An 18585-nucleotide genomic window follows, 5' to 3' on the forward strand; every position below is an offset into this window, starting at 1 on the left:
TGCGCCTCTCTTGGTTGTATCCCTTTCATTTAAGGTGTTGTGAGATGGTATCATTTGGAGATGATTCACCTCCAGATCCTTGGCTTTCATCATTTCAGTAAAGCAGAAGCCAAGGGATTCGTAAGAACAGAGGTTACAAATGAGTGGCAAGAGTTGTGGAACAGGAAGTAAGGGAAGACACCTGTATAAGATCCAGGAAAAGGTGGAGGCAGGGAGTCCTCAGGCCAAGAGAGAAGGGAGGAAAGTGTAGGTACAAGGCTGAGACTGGGACACACAAGGCTCAATAGTAAGTTGAAAGTGGTGGGGGAACATGATCATCGTCAAACCTCTCAGATGGAGACAGTGGAACATGTTATATTTAAGTGCCAAAAATACATGAGACAAAGGGAGTAGTTGTTATTAGATTTGAGGAGTAATGGGTGTTGAATAGCCTGGATTAAGTGAACTGCTGGGGAAATCTTCTGGGGATGAAGTATTTAATTATGTATTTTGTTTCCTAAGGGGGGGAAGATTATTGGGTTGGATTTAGACCTTCGCTGTCTCTGATCCACGCCCCAGTCCAGTTGGTGGCAGTAATGCAGTTTAAAGTTGGTTACCAACCGCCATATAAAATCCACAGAATAATAATAATAATAATATACAATGCAAACAATAACCGATTGTCTTCGCGGAGGGTGGATATTGCAATTCAGTCTGTTAGGGTTAATTATTTATTTACAAAGCTATTCAGTTTTCTATTCAGCGGATTTAATTTTGAAAAATGCCATGTTTTCACTCACGAACATGCAGCCACTAGATAGTTTGTCAGTTTGACGTTCGTAGTTAGCGGCTGCCGCGGAGCAATGACCAGATTTTGATCATAACAATTCCATTAACGCTAAATTCTCAGAGTAAATCTTAGGCAACTTTTAAACCATATATGGTAGAGACATGGGGTTTGGACTATTGTTTGTTTGACTGATTTTGTATAAACATATAGACATTTGTATAAACCTTGAATGAATGAATCATCTTATATAGGCTATATAATGGCCAAGAAGATAGCCGTCAAGCCATGATGATTTCTTACTTTGGGTTTGGTGGCTTCAGTCTTCCTTTTGCTGCTAAGTACTCTATCAACTGCTGCTTGCGCAATTCTGTGAAAGACAATAAGCAACTTTAAAACAAACCCTACATTTACTCCTCCACTATTTGGTCAATGGTGGTAAAGATAGCTAGCTAATTAACATTACCACTATTTGGTCAATAGTTAACATAGTTAACATTACCATTAAATTAGCTGGCTAACGTCAGACAGCTAGCCCTAGCTGCAACATTGTTGTTCTAACAGGTGATGGTTCTAGCTAGTTACGCTAACGTTACTCGTTTAGGGAGTCAATAAGACAGCCCAATGTCCCAAAAGACTCCATTAGTTTCCTCTGAACTAAACTAACGTTAGTGTGTACCCTAGCCTATATCTAGTTTTTCCACTGTACGAATGATAAAAACGTATTGTTTACATTATATTATGACTTAACGACAACTATAGTTAGTTAGCTGAAGAAGCCTGCTAACAAGCTAGCAGGCATTGTTAGCAAGCAAATAATAGAGCTAGCGGAATATTAGTTAACGTTAGCTACACCATACCTTTTCTGTTAAGTTGGGCAACAATTTCTTCCGCGTCCATTGCTATTTGTAATCTAGTCACTTGAGACATGTTATTTTAGTGGAATACAAGTTATGGTTTGCTAGCGAACTAACATAAACAAACCGACTTCATCTATTTCGTGGTCTGTTTTGAAATTGCCGGGGCAACGCCACTCTTCTCCCATTGGCTCGTTCAAATATTTGAAAAAAACCACGCCCAATCAGACAGCTACTCCAATGCTTCTTTTAATTCTGTAGGTTTTATATGGATGGTAACATTGAAAGGGGTGGGGAACATCTGACTGGGAGGTGTGATCATTGTCAGGAGGAGATGATGGAACATGTGGAACATGTTCTATTTCAGTGCCAGAAATATGAGACAAAGGGAGCAATTGTTATTAGATTTGAGGAGTAGTGGGGTTGAAGAGCCAGGATTAAGTGCATTTTTGGGGAAATCTTTAGGTGATGTAGTTTTTAATTATGTATTTAGTTTCGTTAGGGAGACGAGATTATTGGGTAGGATTTCAAATCATCCCCTGAAGATTTCCCCAGCAGTTCACTTAATCCAGGCTCTTCAACCTCATTACTCCTCAAATCTAATTACAACCGCTCCCTTTGTCTCATGTATTTCTGGCACTGAAATATAACATGTTCCACTGTCTCCATCTGAGAGGTGTGACGATGATCATGTTCCCCCACCACTTTCAACTTACTATTGAGCCTTGTGTGTCCCAGTCTCAGCCTTGAGTGTCCCAGTCTCAGCCTTGTGTGTCCCAGTCTCAGCCTTGTGTGTCCCATTCTCAGCCTTGTGTGTCCCAGTTTCAGCCTTGTGTGTCCCAGTCTCAGCCTTGTGTGTCCCAGTCTCAGCCTTGTGTGTCCCAGTCTCAGCCTTGTGTGTCCCAGTCTCAGCCTTGTGTGTCCCAGTCTCAGCCTTGTGTGTCCCAGTCTCAGCCTTGTACCTACACTTTCCTCCATTCTCTCTTGGCTTGAGGACTCCCTGCCTCCACCTTTTCCTGGATCTTATACAGGTGTCTTCCCTTACTTCCTGATCCACAACTCTTGCCACTCATTTGTAACCTCTGTTCTTACTAATCCCTTGGCTTCTGCTTTACTGATGAACAATTCCATCTCAACATTAGGATGTTTAAGAGCCTGGATGTTCTCTTGATAAGTAAGTGAATTGGACCATTTTCCAGTCCTGCTAAGTTTTCAAAATGTAACAAGTACTTTTGGGTGTCAGGGAAAATGTATGGAGTAAAAAAGTACAGTATTTTCGTTAGGAATGTATTGAAGTAAAAGGAAAAGTTGTCAAAAATATAAGTACTGAAGTACAGATACCCCAGAAAACTCCTTAAGTAGTACTTTAAAGTAGTAACTTTACACCACTGATATTATTACTGGTATAAACCTCTCATATTTGTTCTTGTTGTGGTTCTGGTATTTGATGGATGTTGTCTGATTCTTTACATTGTTCTTCCAATAACCATGTTATTACAGTAGCCAACCATAATAATCGATGACAGAGAACATCAATTTCCATTTGAATATTTATTCAAAAGAGCACATATGTAGGACAATTCAAAATGTTTGCATGCATCAATGAATAAGTGCAACATCAACATATTGACAAATAAATACAATCATAAATAAGTATAATCACTGAAATATAAATACATTAATAAATAGTAGAACAATATTATGATTAGTAGAAATGTAATTACAGTAAGCAATACGTTCATTTTGGCTTTCAGCAATAAATACGGTACAATAAATATCATGGGCGCTTGCAACAATCTGACTCAACGGCGCCATCTTGTGGTAAAATTTGACCAAGTCAATACACCACAATGGTGAATTGCTCTAGTAGTACACACATACATACATACATACAACCTGAAGAAGTTATTGTGTCTTACAAACATACACCTAATCTTTAGACATACAGAAAGTGACAATTCAGCCCTGACCACATAAAAAGAACATTGAATTATATAGGATCTCTATGAGAGATCTGTGGTGTCCGTTTCGGCACCCACCTTAGTTGTGGCGCTGGACAGTGAATGTGGTGTTGCGGTTGAGGGTTGCCCTCTGGCACATGTTCACCATCTTGGTGTTGTCCTGCTGTAGGGCCGTGCTGATGAACCAGTTCCTGTAATGGGCAGACTCCAGGGTACTGATGTCAACTCCGGTGTCCTGTTTGTAGAAGAGGAAGCGTACCATGTCGCTCTCATGGTTGATGGACTTCAGCTGCTCCTTGTCTGCCACCTCCTGGAGAGAGAGAGAGAGAGAGATAGATGGTCAGGGGTTTCAAATCAATGGCAGACTCAAAACTGACTTAAAGGTCAAATGTCATACACCAGGGGTCAAATGTCATACACCAGGGGTCAAATGTCATACACCAGGGGTGGATAGAAATGTTACTCTGGCTATTGGTTTGAGTTTGTGGCTGTTGGAACCAATGACTTATATAATCAACACATCATTGGTTGGAACAAGCCGACACACTGTCACTCTCCAGGACTAATTAATAGTCATCCTCGCTGTATCCCATTCCCAGTCACATTTCACCAGGGTCGGTCTCTCTTGGTCTCTCTGGCAGTTTTTTTTAATTACACTGCAACTCAACCTTTTACATTCTTCATATGATTCAGACACAATGTTGATGATGTCAGCATTCTTCAGCTCAGGCACCATCTCCATTGCCATCTCTACGTGGTGCATGATGCGGTCCAGGTCTGACTCAAACAACTCCAGCCTCAACAGACAATTATCCTATCTATAAATACTGAATGACAATATATTCAGCAGTAGTAGTGCTATTTACCTCTAGGTGCAGGGTGGGCGTGCCTTCTGATGTGATGCAGGATAGGTAGAGGTTGGATCCCTTGATGCCCAGGGCTACAGGTCTTGCTTTAGTCTCACTGGGGACAGGCGTGATGTACGTAGACAGGTTCAAATGCACTGAGGACAGAGGAAAGGAGAAGAGAGTCAGTCAGCATCATTCATCAGAACTCAACTGTGAACTAAGTACGCTACCTATCTGTCAGTCTCAGGGTGGGGTTGGTTTTAACCTCTCCACTGAATCTCATATTGCTCATATGTACCTAACCTTTCCAATTATTTCAGATTCATAGGAAGTGCCACTGCTTAGTGCCCCAAGGCAAATTGTAATTTCATTAATTTAATGATCTATGGTCGCCAAAGAACACACTCAAAAGTCTTTGGCAAAATGTAACGCACTATGTTAAGACTATGTTAAGACAAATGCAAATTGGGACTGAGCCTTGGTTGTTAACATACCTTTATGGTAGCTGCTGCCTCCCTGCAGCATTATGGCATGCAGCTCCATAGACCCTTCGTTGAGCACCCAGCACTTATTCTCAGAGTCAGTGACACTACACTCGTACTCTCCTTTACTGCTGAAAGCAGCTCTGCTGCTGGCTTCAGTGCGCGCCGACTCCAACTCCAACACTATATGTTTTGATGAGGAGAGAGAGAGAGAGGAGAAAGCAGTTAGAATTAAGCGATGTGTTGGGCATGCATTCTAAGTGGTATTCTATAGTGTGAACATTGGAACATAGCCCAGTGGTGATAGCTAATGGTATTATAGTGGTACACATTGAAAATACCCCGTTCTGTTTGTGCTGTCTTGTCAACTCCTATGGTCATTGTCATCAGAAGCAAGACAGTACAATCAGACATGGGGCCAGGCTAGCCCCGAAGGGGCTCCTCTAATCCAGTCCAGTGATCTTTGACCTACCTTCCACTGCGCTCTCTAGCAAGAAATTTAACAGGCCCTCATCTCTTCCCAGGGTAAACCCCTTGCCACCATTTAGCCTCTCCATGGCGATGATGAGGTTGGCCACACAGCGCAGGGTGATGGGGTGATGGGATATCTCCACATCCAGACCCTGAGGCAGTTTGGAGCTCCATGCTACACTGGCAGAGGTGTTCTGACCAGGACAGAGAAAGTCGATTCAGCATTCATCTAACATTGTTGCATCAGTGTATGGAGAATTGTGGTTGGTCTGTTTTTTTCCTTTCTTCTGTTTTAACATTTACTGTATAATAACATTTGAATGTCTGTCATGCCTGAATATTGTAGGTCTGTCTTATCATCATGTCTAAGTTGGGACTCACCTTCATTAGACTGCAGTTTGACTCAAATTCCATATTGTCTTTGTAGTTAGATCTGGAAAATAAAAACAGATATTTTAAAACTCCTGTCCATCATAGATTGTATCATGCTTAGTCAGTTGCTTAAAGATGGCCAAGATCTGGAAACACATTCAGAGATCTGGTGTAAACAGGCAATCAATATAGTTAGTCCTAAATAAAACGTTTTTACTAAACACTATATAGAAATAAAGACTGCCACAACAGATCAACAACATAATACATGGTCAGTCGTACAGTAAGAGTAAGTTTATGGTTGCCAATGTGAATAAAAACAGACTCTACATTTCATTTACCTGGATGAATAGGTTTGTAGTTGGCTGTTTTGTAGATAGTAGGTACTAACGTCTTGTTTCTAGTCCTTGGTCCTTGTTGTGAGTCCCAACTTGTTCTCTGAACCAATGTTTTCTGACTACATGTGGTAACCTGTATGTCTTATATACATCCTGGGCACACTCTCCAGAAATTCCCCTCTACGCACACGGGAGGAAGGACAATGGTTTAGTCTCACCAGACCAATGAGTGACAAGGTATTTTTTAATGACTTTGGTGATGAAATACTGGACTCACACCCAACAGGATGGGGGGATGGGGTGTAATTGTTTTGTAATATTGCCAATTTACTTCATTCAAAGAATTGATGTTGTGTTTTCATGCTGTTCTTGGCCAGGATTCCCTGAGAAATTGTATTTCAGATCTCAATATTACTGGATGAACAAAATATTAAATATTGTTCATGTCAACACTACGTAACATTAGTTACGATTAGACAAATGTACATGTCTGTATTATAATATACTTTGCATAACTTCCTTTTCTAAAGGACTTCTCATTCATTATGCGTTTAAAGTGTTGATAACGGCTATTTTCTTAGAAGGGCTATTTTCTAAGACGGTTTTCAGTGGCAGTTCTAGCTTGTATGGCTCCCTGGATGAACCTCCCCTTCAACCCCCCCCCCCCCCCCTCCTACCAAAATAGAAAAGCATCGTTCTGCACTAACCTTCATTTTATTCAGACATTTGGAACAACACAAATAAATAAATCATAACATTTAAAACTATATAAATATAAAAATAAGACAACAAAAAGAAGTAACAAAGACAAATAGAAACAAATGTGTGTTGATATTGGCACTCGAGCATCAATACATTACTCATCCCACAACACTGTTAACCAAGAGTCATGACTAAGCCAATTCACCTCGGTGGTGTGCAGACTGGATTTATATTATTCTTAACCATTTCACACAAACCAGAAAAAAATGCAACAATATGTCTGTGAAACTATATATTCAGAGTATTATGAATGAATTGTGGTTTATTTGGTAGCATTTCGTAGTGTGACAGATTTGACTAATTCCATTAGTACTGTACAAAGTTAGAGGCTCGCTATTTGATAGATTCACCCGCCCCCCTACCCCGGACTTCCAGTGTGGAGACCTGAGGTCAACCTACCCCCGCCCCCCTACCTCGGGCTTCCAGTGTGGAGACCTGAGGTCAACCTACCCCCACCCCGCTACCTCAGGCTTGCAGTGGGGAGACCTGAGGTCAACCTACCCCCGCCCCCCTACCCCGGACTTCCAGTGTGGAGACCTGAGGTCAACCTACCCCCACCCCGCTACCTCAGGCTTGCAGTGGGGAGACCTGAGGTCAACCTACCCCCGCCCCCCTACCTCGGGCTTCCAGTGTGGAGACCTGAGGTCAACCTATCCCCACCCCGCTACCTCAGGCTTGCAGTGGGGAGACCTGAGGTCAACCTACCCCCGCCCCCCTACCCCGGACTTCCAGTGTGGAGACCTGAGGTCAACCTATCCCCACCCCGCTACCTCAGGCTTGCAGTGGGGAGACCTGAGGTCAACCTACCCCCGCCCCCCTACCCCGGACTTCCAGTGAGGAGACCTGAGGTCAACCTATCCCCACCCCGCTACCTCAGGCTTGCAGTGGGGAGACCTGAGGTCAACCTACCCCCGCCCCCCTACCTCGGACTTCCAGTGAGGAGACCTGAGGTCAACCTACCCCCGCCTCCCTCCCCATCTCGTACTTCTGAGTGGGAGACCTGAGGTCAACCTACCCCCGCCCCCCTACCTCGGACTTCCAGTGAGGAGACCTGAGGTCAACCTACCCCCGCCCCCCTCCCCATCTCGTACTTCTGAGTGGGAGACCTTCCCAGGCAGTAACCTGCCTAGCTCACAAACTCGAATCAGGGCGCCCACTTCGACAAGGTTAACTGACCCACAGTCCCACACTGTGACATGATATCATTGACGTGACCTGCAAATGAGCGATAGAAAACCGATCGCGCCAATGTCACTGTTCCAAATGTTTTTGTGCGGGCACCCAGTGTCGCCCCCGGCAAGATGCCGACCTGGGCGGCTGCCCATGTCACCTATACCTAAATCCGCTACTGGACGGGTCTACACTGGAAATGACTGTAATATCATATGTGGTTGTTTTTTCCTACTAAACTTAGATGAATGCACTGACTGTCAGTCGCTCTGGATAAGAGCCTCTGCTAAATGACTGAAATGTCATATAATGCAAATGTAAGTGCTAATACAATATACTGTGTTTTAATCATTACCTTTTTTCCTAAAGTCCTAGGAAACTAAACTTCAACCATTTCTAAAGATGTCTGAGTTTCTATGTTTCCCTTTGACATCAACATTTTGGTTCTATTCTTTAATTTCCTAATATTGTCAATCAAATATTCTGCGAAGCCTGCTTACATTTCATGGACTTTCAGATGTGAGAAAATTCCTCACCATATTGTGAAATAACAAGGAACTGACTACATTATTTCCTCACTTCCTGTGTGATGTCACGAGAGTCTAGAATCTGCCAGCTGGATAGATTTCCAGTACAGACGGGCAGACTCTTGGACTGTGTCCAACTTCCTACTACTATATTAGCCTTTACCCTTGCCAAAAAGGTGTTAGACATTGTTAAGACTCGTTCAGGGGAATCTCCCCAATTCACTAAAATATCAGGACTATGTCTATAATATGTAGGCTCCCTATGGAGCTATGCTTAATATCTAGTCAGTATGTTCAATAATATACCACAAAACAAGTATTATTCTAGTACATTGTGTTTGGCTCAATAAAGTTTCACCTGGAAAGAATAACTACTGTACTCTGAATAAAAAAAAGTGGTGTAACAGTAAATCAATCCTAATCAGCCCTGTAAACTGGGTGAAACACATGGCATTAGAATGTTGACTACATCCCAGAACCATCCCAATGTATATCTGGGGTGTGTCTGAAATGCCAATCCTATTCCCTGTACAACACGCTACTTTTGACCTGGGCCTATAGGGGAATATGAACCCTGGTCGAATAAAACATTTGTTCACTACGTAGGGAATAGGGCTCCATTTCGGACGCATCCTGGGTCTTTCGCTGTTATGGATCTTACAGAACCGGATCAGCAACGGAATTCCCAGTGATGCAACGTGTGGGAACACGTCAAGGATTTCTCAAGATGATACTTGACTACCCTGCTTTCGCTCTTAACATCGGAATTTCACTTTCTGATATTATCATTCATGATCGACAGCGATGGCTTATTTTGAAATGAGGTATGCCTATTTTGGTTTTTGAGGGTATTCAAAAATAGAAAAATGTCCTTCTGACAATGTACAGTGGGGCAAAAAAGTATTTAGTCAGCCACCAATTGTGCAAGTTCTCCCACTTAAAAAGATGAGAGAGGCCTGTAATTTTCATCATAGGTACACTTCAAGTATGACAGACAAAATGAGGGGAAAAAATCCAGAAAAATCACATTGTAGGATTTTTAATTAATTAATTTGCAAATTATGGTGGAAAATAAGTATTTGGTCAATAACAAAAGTTTCTCAATACTTTGGTATATACCCTTTGTTGGCAATGACAGAGGTCAAACGTTTTCTGTATGTCTTCACAAGGTTTTCACACACTGTTGCTGGTATTTTGGCCCATTCCTCCATGCAGATCTCCTCTAGAGCAGTGATGTTTTGGGGCTGTTGCTGGCCTCTCCTGAAGGGATTCTGTTTCACCCCAAACATCATTTTATTTAATGTCCGTGTTGGACATTCAACTCCCTCCAAAGATTTTCTATGGGGCCCCATTCATTCTTTCCTTTACACGGATCAGTCGTCCTGGTCCCTTTGCAAAAAAACATCCCCAAAGCATTATGTTTCCACCCCCATGCTTCACAGTAGGTATGGTGTCCTTTGGATGCAACTCAGCATTCTTTGTCCTCCAAACACGACGAGTTAAGTTTTTAACAAAAAGTTATATTTTGGTTTCATCTGACCATATGACATTCTCCCAATCTTCTTCTGGATCATCCAAATGCTCTCTAGCAAACTTCAGACGGGCCTGGACACGTCGGGCACTGCAGGATTTGAGTCCCTGGCGGCGTAGTGTGTTACTGATGGTAGGCTTTGATACTTTGCTCCCAGCTCTCTGCAGGTCATTCACTAGGTCCCCCCGTGTGGTTCTGGGATTTTTGCTCACCGTTCTTGTGATCATTTTGACCCCACGGGGTGAGATCTTGCGTGGAGCCCCAGATCGAGGGAGATTATCAGTAGTCTTGTATGTCTTTCATTTCCTAATAATTGCTCCCACAGTTGATTTCTTCAAACCAAGCTGCTTACCTATTGCATATTCAGTCTTCCCAGCCTGGTGCAGGTCTACAATTTCGTTTCTGGTGTCCTTTGACATCTCTTTGGTCTTGGCCATAGTGGAGTTTGGAGTGTGACTATTTGAGGTTGTGGACAGGTGTCTTTTATACTGATAACAAGTTCAAACAGGTGCCATTAATACAGGTAACGAGTGGAGGACAGAGGAGCCTCTTAAAGAAGTTGTTACAGGTCTGTGAGAGCCAGAAATCTTGCTTGTTTGTAGGTGACCAAATACTTATTTTCCACCATAATTTGCAAATAAATTCATTAAAAATCCTACAATGTGATTTTCTGGATTTTCTTCCCTCATTTTGTCTGTCATAGTTGAAGTGTACCTATGATGAAAATTACAGGCCTCTCTCATATTTTTAAGTGGCAGAACTTGCACAATTGGTGGCTGACTGAGTACTTTTTTGCCCCACTGTATGTGGGCCTATTCCACAATATTCAATAGGCTACATCTGTCGGTACAAACTTTGATTGAGAAATTGACATCATTTAAAAAATACAAATTGCACTACACCACTGCATCTACTGAATGTTTAAATCACGACCTTTCTTCCTAAAGGCCTCGGAAATGAAACTTCATTACTGAAGACGTCCGAGGTCATAGAGCTAAATGGAGAGTGAGCATGTTGTTTCCTCGGGTGAAATGAAAGAAGTTTTGATTCTATTCTATAATTTCTTAATATCGTCAATCAAAATATTCTGTGATGTCAAGCCTGCTTACATTCCGAGGACTTTCAGATGTGAGATAGTTCCTTTTATCATCTCGGCTCGTCATATTGTGAAGTCACAATGAACTTAATCTATTATTTCCCCACCTCCTTTAAAAGTAGAACACTATTTAGGGAATAGGGTGCCATTTTGGATTCAGACTGGGTCTTTGTTGTTATGGATATCCCAGAACCGAACAAGGAACAGAATTCCCAGTGATGCAACATCTTTGGAAACATGTCAAGTATTTCTCAAGATGATATTTGACAGGCACTACCGCACTTCAGCTCTTAATCTTTGAATTTCACTTCCTGATTTACACACATGGTATCGGTTTACAGGCCATGCCATTTCTGACAACAGAAAAAAAGAATACTCAAAAAGAGACCACAGATTGTCACACAATGACACCTCATTCATGTTTGAAGAAGTTGTGTCAGGCGATGTGTCTGCATAGCGTGTTCGTAAGTGTAATATTCTTTTTAAAATCTGAATGGCTTTAGCCCATGTCACATACCATGTATGATACAACTCATGACATCATTCCTCATCAATTGGCCAAGCAGGTTCATATTCATAGTGTGTAATTCAAACATTAGGGGGGGGGTTCATACTCACAGTGTATCATTAAAACATGCTAAAATGAAAAGTAAAGGCTTTTGATGAGACAACTGAACAGAAAGCAGGACCGAAAAACAAACGTTTACAAGTCGATTAAATATCAACCAGAAATTGACGTTGATTTTACGCTACGTAACTTTAAAAGTAAAGAATACACACTTTCGATCGTAGTCATTTGAGAAGAAATCAGGACCAAATAAAAAGTCAAACCAGAAAAATAAAATCAGGTTTATTAACATTCTTCATCTTCAAAACACGCTAAGACAGTAATTCTAAAACAATATGTACACATGATTATTTACATTAAAGCACACCAGAGAAAACAGAGGACTTATGCATGTTTTTATAACCTGGCCCCAGATTTATTTGTGCTAACAGGTTAATTACTTGTCATATCAAACATTAGCGGGACGAGGAGTTGACATGAAAGCACAAACAGACCGGGGACCAGACTACATGTTTCAGCCAATTCATAAACAAGTCACCCCATCGGCTCTCTGCTCCCATAAATAAAGACAATAATGATAACGATTGCTTTACCGCGATTACTGACAGTGTTAAGCGACCAGAGACTCAATGCGCATACTGAACCCAAACCATGTACACTTTGGGATGGGGTCAGGTTAGGGGTGGACTGGACACAAGTCAACAGGTACATTAACAAGAGTCTTGAGGACACATGTGTTGAGTCCGCAATGGCACCCCATTCCCAGAGGGCACTTGTCAAAAGTAGCACACTATATAGGGAACACGGTACCATTTAGGACACATGCCATAGCAATCTCTACAGTCCCAGATAGATAGAAAACTAAAACAATCCACAGTTGATCTGCTTTCTGAAGGGAGACGGGAGGATCTGTAAAGACCTGGAATGAAAATAATATAGAGTATTTTCTGGTGGAGTGCGTGAAGGTAAAAGACGTCTTGAGAGTGACAAACATTTTTAAAGTCCACAACAGATGAGAGTACTGGCTGGCTACACTCTAAAAGGGTTTGATTTAAAGTCCACAACAGATGAGAGTACTGGCTGGCTACACTCTAAAAGGGTTCTGTAGGTGGAAGGGTTCTACCCGGAACAATAACTAGTTCTACTACAGAGGGTAAAAAGGGTTTGTCCCTTTTTTTTCTAAGGGGTGAATCCTAACTTAAAACTAGAATTTTTAGTTGCTACATATAGTTTGACTTTAAATTAATGTACAGGGCATTCGGAAAGTATTCAGACTCTTTTACCTTTTTTTCATTACGTTACAGCTTTATTCTAAAATGGATCAAATACATTTTCCCCCTCAATCCACACCCAATACCCCATAATGACAAAGCAAAAACAGGGTTTTCAAAATGTTTGCAAATGTATTAAAAATTAAAAACAGAAATAAGTATTCAGACACTTTGCTATGAGAATCGAAATTGAGCTCAGGTGCATCCTGTTTCCATTGATCATCCTTGAGATGTTTCTACAACTTGATTAGGAGTCCACCTGTGGTAAATTCAGTTGATTGGACATGATTTGGAAAGCCACACATCTGTCTATATAAGGTCCCACAGTTGACGGTGCATGTCAGAGCAAAAACCAAGCCATGAGGTCAAAGGAATTGTCCGTAGAGCTCAGAGACAGGATTGTGTCGAGGCACAGATCTGGGGAAGGGTAACAAAAAATGTCTGCAGCATTGAAGGTCCCCAAGAACACAGTGGCCTCCATCATTGTTAAATGGAAGAATTTTGGAACCACCAAGACTCTTCTTAGAGCTGGCCGAACTGAGAAATCAGGTGAGAAGGGTCTTGGTTAAGAAGATGACCAAGTACCCGATGGTCACTCTGACAGAGCTCCAGAGTTCCTCTGTGGAGATGGGAAAACATTACAGGAGGACAACCATCTCTGCAGTACTCTAACAATCAGGCCTTTATGGTAGAGTGGCCAGACAGAAACCACTCTTCAGTAAAAAGGCACATGACAGCTCGCTTGGAGTTTGACAAAAGGCACCTAAAGACAATATTTTCTGGTCTGATGAAACCAAGATTGAACTGAATGCCAAGTTTCACATCTGGATGAAACCTGGCACCATCCCTATGGTGAATCATGGTGGTGGCAGCATCATGCTGTGGGGATGTTTTTCAGCAGCAGGGACTGGGAGACTAGTCAGGTTCAAGGGAAAGATAAAACGGAGCAAAGTACAGAGAGAGATCCTTGATGAAAACCTGCTCTAGAGCGCTCAGGACCTCAGACTGGGGCGAAGGTTCACCTTCCAACAGGACAACAACCCAAGCTCACAGCCAAGAAAACGCAGGAGTTGCTTCGGGACAAGTCTTTGAATGTCCTTGAGTGGCCTAGCTAGAGTCCAAACTTGAACCCGAACAAACATCTCTGGAGAGACCCGAAAATAGCTGTGCAGCGACGCTCCCCATCCAACCTGACAGAGCTTGAGAGGTTCTGCAGAGAAGAACGGGAGGAACTCCCCAAATACAGGTGTGCCAAGCTTGTAGCGTCATACCCAAGAAGACTCAAGCCTGTAATCACTGCCAAAGGTGCTTCAACAAAGTACTGAGTAAAGGGTCTGATTTCATTATGGGGTATTGTGTGTAGATTGATGAGGAAAAAATAAAATTTAATCAATCAATACTTTACGAATGCACTGTATGGCGGCTGAATTTAAAATGACCTTTACATTTCTATGGTGGAATCTGTAACGCTTCAGCGTTACAGATTGAACAGAGCCCTAAATCTGTCTGATAAACTGGCCCATTGATATTAATGGATAACTGAATTTTTTTTTTTTTACGTTGTAGTTAGGACACAACCTTAAGAGTTCTGTTGTTTCCTGTTATCCCAGGTGATATTGAAAAGTCATTAGAATTGAAGTAAGGGCCACTATAGGGGTGAAATCATTAGTCCAAACAAGAGTTTCTATTGGACAAATTCAGCTAGGTCCCTCACAGTTTTGTTCCATTAGCTTCCATAGAAGAAATGTTGTGCAACAGAATCAGCGTAATGAATACGTCCCAGATGATATTGCGTGCAAAGGTAATTTCACAGAGTTCCTAGAAAGTTAGAACCCTGCAGGGGAATTTATGTGATACAACTCATGACCATTACTCAGTTTAAACAGATGACAGTATCACTCTGGGGTAGAGCTCTCCAACCCGGTTACTGGAGAGCTACTGTCCTGTAGGTTTTCACTCCAACCCGGTTCCCGGAGAGCTACTGTCCTGTAGGTTTCCACCCCAACCCTGTTCCTGGAGAGCTACTGTCCTGTAGGTTTTCACTCCAACCCTGTTACTGGAGAGATACCCTTCTGTTGGTTCTCTCCAACCCCAGTTCTAACTAACCAAATTAATTAATCATCCAGAAATTATGAAATCAGGTGTGCTAGATTAAGTTTGGATTGAAAACCTACAGGAGGGTAGCTCTCCATCATACAGCTCTACATCATACATTTTAGTCCATCATGCCTTCCTCGCAATTTATTGGTTGAAGGGAATCGGTATAAAATGACTAAGCCATCTAATTCTTAGGCTTTTCTCCAAGAACATTTCATCGGAAAGCCTACCACTCGATGAGTAGAAGTTATTCCTCAGGGACCATTTTTGGCTCTTCCAATCAATACACACTATACATTACAATGTAATCTGTAATCATGACTTGACGAGCCCCATATTTAAAGTCCGTTGATAACACCAGTTTACAACGTCAACTTTCGAATGTTAATGTGATTTATTCAGCAGAAATATAACTTTTGGAATATAATCAAAATGATCAAATGTATCAGATGGGCTGCAGGTGACGTCAGACCAAATCCTATCCTTCTACTTAATTATGTCCAATTGTCACATAGGACATGTCCCAATTCTCCACAAGTGTGCACTTGCGTACTCTCTTGCATGGATTTAGCAAATGGTGGAAACTCCCTTTTGCCAATGTTTACATCAATCCTATGCTGTTACATCCACGAGTGTGCAAAAAAAAGAAGAAGAAGAATTATTGGGACGTAATCTTAAAATCATGCATTGATGTCACAGGGAAACACATATTTGAAGTCATTTTTAATATTCCCTGTGTCTGTCTAGACCCCTCAGAGTCACATTTGCTCTGAACAAGGCGTACAGTTCAACATAACATATTAACCCTGAATCATTCCAATTTATTAAAAAAAAGAAAAGAAAAAGAGATTTTTATTTATTTTTTTCTCCACAGAATTCATCCACATCCTTTGGATTCATAACTACGCCACATCCCAACTTTTAAAAATGAAAAATAATGTTGTAGAAAAAAAAAAAAAGTGCTTGATCATTCCCCTTCAGGAGAGTCCAGCCCAGTTCTGGTTCCATGATCAATGTGAACACTTGTTTTAAAGGAGTTGATGGTTGGCCCATACCAGTCCAGCACAAAGATATCACTTCAGAGAATATATCCCTTTGGTGACTGTCCCCTTTTTGTGGAACCTGCAGTGAGTGGTACTGTGCTTTGTTTTGTGTGTAAAACATTTCATATAAAATTGAGAGGAAAAGATGAATTGATTATTTGGTATAACAATGCTGTTAATTTGGACAACTACTAAAGACTTGGTAACATTATAACGTCACAGTGTTATTCAATAGATCGATACATGGGCAAATGTGCAGGACAGGTCTGGGAAATATAAGATATGATTTTAGGACTGATGAGATGGGGTCTAGAAGACCAAAGCGTAAAACGGACTCACTGTGCACTGGACTGGCTGTCAACCACTGCGTTCAAACTGCTACATTTAAAAGGAATCTCATCGTGATAATGACGATATTCTCAATGAAAACGCTAGATTATAAAACACAGACAACAAAATTTACAACGCAAAAAAAAATCTCAAAAATATACAACTTGAATTTTATGCAAAATAAATAGTCAATCATATATATGTATATGTATATGTATATTTGTCAGGACAGGAGGCATTTTTCTAATTAGGTTACTGTTCCGATTGTCACTTGGTCACACAGATAGAAACAAACCTTTCAGTTTTTTCACCCCAAAATCTTAGACCAAGACCTCTCACCAGTCCATCTGAAAGCAGGAAAGGGCTCACTGTCCCAGTTATAGTAATGTACCCTACACATCTGTCACATTCATCACCATCATCACATTGATTGTCTTACAACACACACTGGTGGTCCATCCCTGATGAATCCATTGGCATCTTTGGGGGAAAAGGAGAAGCCCCTAGCTAAAACACTATCTGTCTTTTATTTACACCTTCCCCATAGAAGTCTGAGGAACCTCATAAAGACCACTAATCTACTATACACCTTGACACGAATATCCAAAAATACAAACCAACAGACACTTTTCCCCCTCTCTCACCACACATGGAATTAATAAATAGCATTTTCTTTTTCAATATAGTAAAATTACATATTTATAACATATATTAGTTTCCTCTTTGACATGCTTTGTTCTGATTGGTCTTTAGCTGTATAGTTGCCGTTAGTTAATGGTTGGGGGGGTTACGACACATGCGGTTGTTGTTGGTGCTTCTTTCTGTTTGTTTGAGTCTGTCTCCCTGAGTGGTGTGGCTTTACAGTGGAGACAGAGCAGACCAGGAAACAGCAAGGCGGAGGACACACACACACACACACACACCTCTCCCTGTAGGCATCTGTACCTAGCTACGACCTGTCTATATCTGAAACGCTGATGATCTTTTTATATAAAAGCGAGAAGAAAAACAACAGTTAATCCATATAAAAGGGTCATCAGGGACCTGTCTCAGTCCTATTGAGCCCAACGCCACGACCAAGTCACATCATCTCTATGCTCCATCTCGCTCTACTTTGCTCTCTCATACCTCTGCCCCTTCCTCCACATGGTCCTAGTCCTTCTCTCCAACAGCACAGCTTCTGACATGTCTGTCGTCTTCTTTGATCTCTGTCCCTAACTCTGTTACAGTGTGTACACACACACACACACACACACACAGAACACACTTTGCAGAAACACACAGACATTGCAGTCAGCTGACCATGCTGGAAGAGGGGGTACAGTGGGGATAGCTGACTCTGCTGGAAGAGGGGGTACAGTGGGGATAGCTGACCATGCTGGAAGAGGGGGTACAGTGGGGATAGCTGACTCTGCTGGAAGAGGGGGTACAGTGGGGATAGCTGACTCTGCTGGAAGAGGGGGTACAGTGGGGATAGCTGACTCTGCTGGAAGAGGGGGTACAGTGGGGATAGCTGACTCTGCTGGAAGAGGGGGTACAGTGGGGATAGCTGACTCTGCTGGAAGAGGGGGTACAGTGGGGATAGCTGACTCTGCTGGAAGAGGGGGTACAGTGGGGATAGCTGACTCTGCTGGAAGAGGGGGTACAGTGTGGGATAGCTGACTCTGCTGGAAGAGGGGGTACAGTGTGGGATAGCTGACTCTGCTGGAAGAGGGGGTACAGTGTGGGATAGCTGACTCTGCTGGAAGAGGGGGTACAGTGTGGGATAGCTGACTCTGCTGGAAGAGGGGGTACAGTGGGGATAGCTGACTCTGCTGGAAGAGGGGGTACAGTGGGGATAGCTGACTCTGCTGGAAGAGGGGGTACAGTGGGGATAGCTGACTCTGCTGGAAGAGGGGGTACAGTGGGGATAGCTGACTCTGCTGGAAGAGGGGGTACAGTGGGGATAGCTGACTCTGCTGGAAGAGGGGGTACAGTGGGGATAGCTGACCATGCTGGAAGAGGGGGTACAGTGGTGATAGCTGACCATGCTGGAAGAGGGGGTACAGTGGGGATAGCTGACCATGCTGGAAGAGGGGGTACAGTGGGGATAGCT

General features: G+C 42.3%; 2 protein-coding genes across 3 annotated transcripts in view; both read right to left on the reverse strand.

The window, feature by feature from the left end:
* The window catches only part of ckap2l (cytoskeleton associated protein 2 like), a 47965-nt gene extending 46159 nt beyond the window's left edge, over nucleotides 1-1806 (reverse strand). The window contains exons 1-2 of one of the 2 annotated variants that reach the window (XM_036936380.2): nucleotides 1627-1806; nucleotides 1070-1136 (exon numbers count right to left, since the gene is read on the reverse strand). In XM_036936380.2, the coding sequence (XP_036792275.2) occupies nucleotides 1070-1136; nucleotides 1627-1696 (137 nt within the window). In that variant the 5' untranslated portion in view covers nucleotides 1697-1806. The remainder of the gene's footprint in view (nucleotides 1-1069; nucleotides 1137-1626) is intronic. The other variant, XM_036936381.2, reaches the window with a different exon arrangement.
* Nucleotides 1807-3159: 1353 nt separating this feature from the next.
* Nucleotides 3160-6277, reverse strand: LOC110536401 (interleukin-1 beta). The gene is made up of 6 exons (XM_021622166.3): nucleotides 6099-6277; nucleotides 5767-5818; nucleotides 5387-5579; nucleotides 4927-5097; nucleotides 4451-4587; nucleotides 3160-3894 (listed from the first exon to the last, which is right to left on the reverse strand). The coding sequence occupies exons 2-6, from the start codon at nucleotides 5797-5799 to the stop codon at nucleotides 3664-3666; spliced, it is 765 nt and encodes a 254-aa protein (XP_021477841.1). The 5' UTR covers nucleotides 5800-5818; nucleotides 6099-6277; the 3' UTR covers nucleotides 3160-3663.
* Nucleotides 6278-18585: the final 12308 nt, after the last annotated feature.

The sequence above is a fragment of the Oncorhynchus mykiss genome, chromosome 11 (genome assembly GCF_057628025.1).
Source record: "Oncorhynchus mykiss isolate SJ-2025 chromosome 11, ASM5762802v1, whole genome shotgun sequence".
NCBI lineage: Eukaryota > Metazoa > Chordata > Actinopteri > Salmoniformes > Salmonidae > Oncorhynchus > Oncorhynchus mykiss.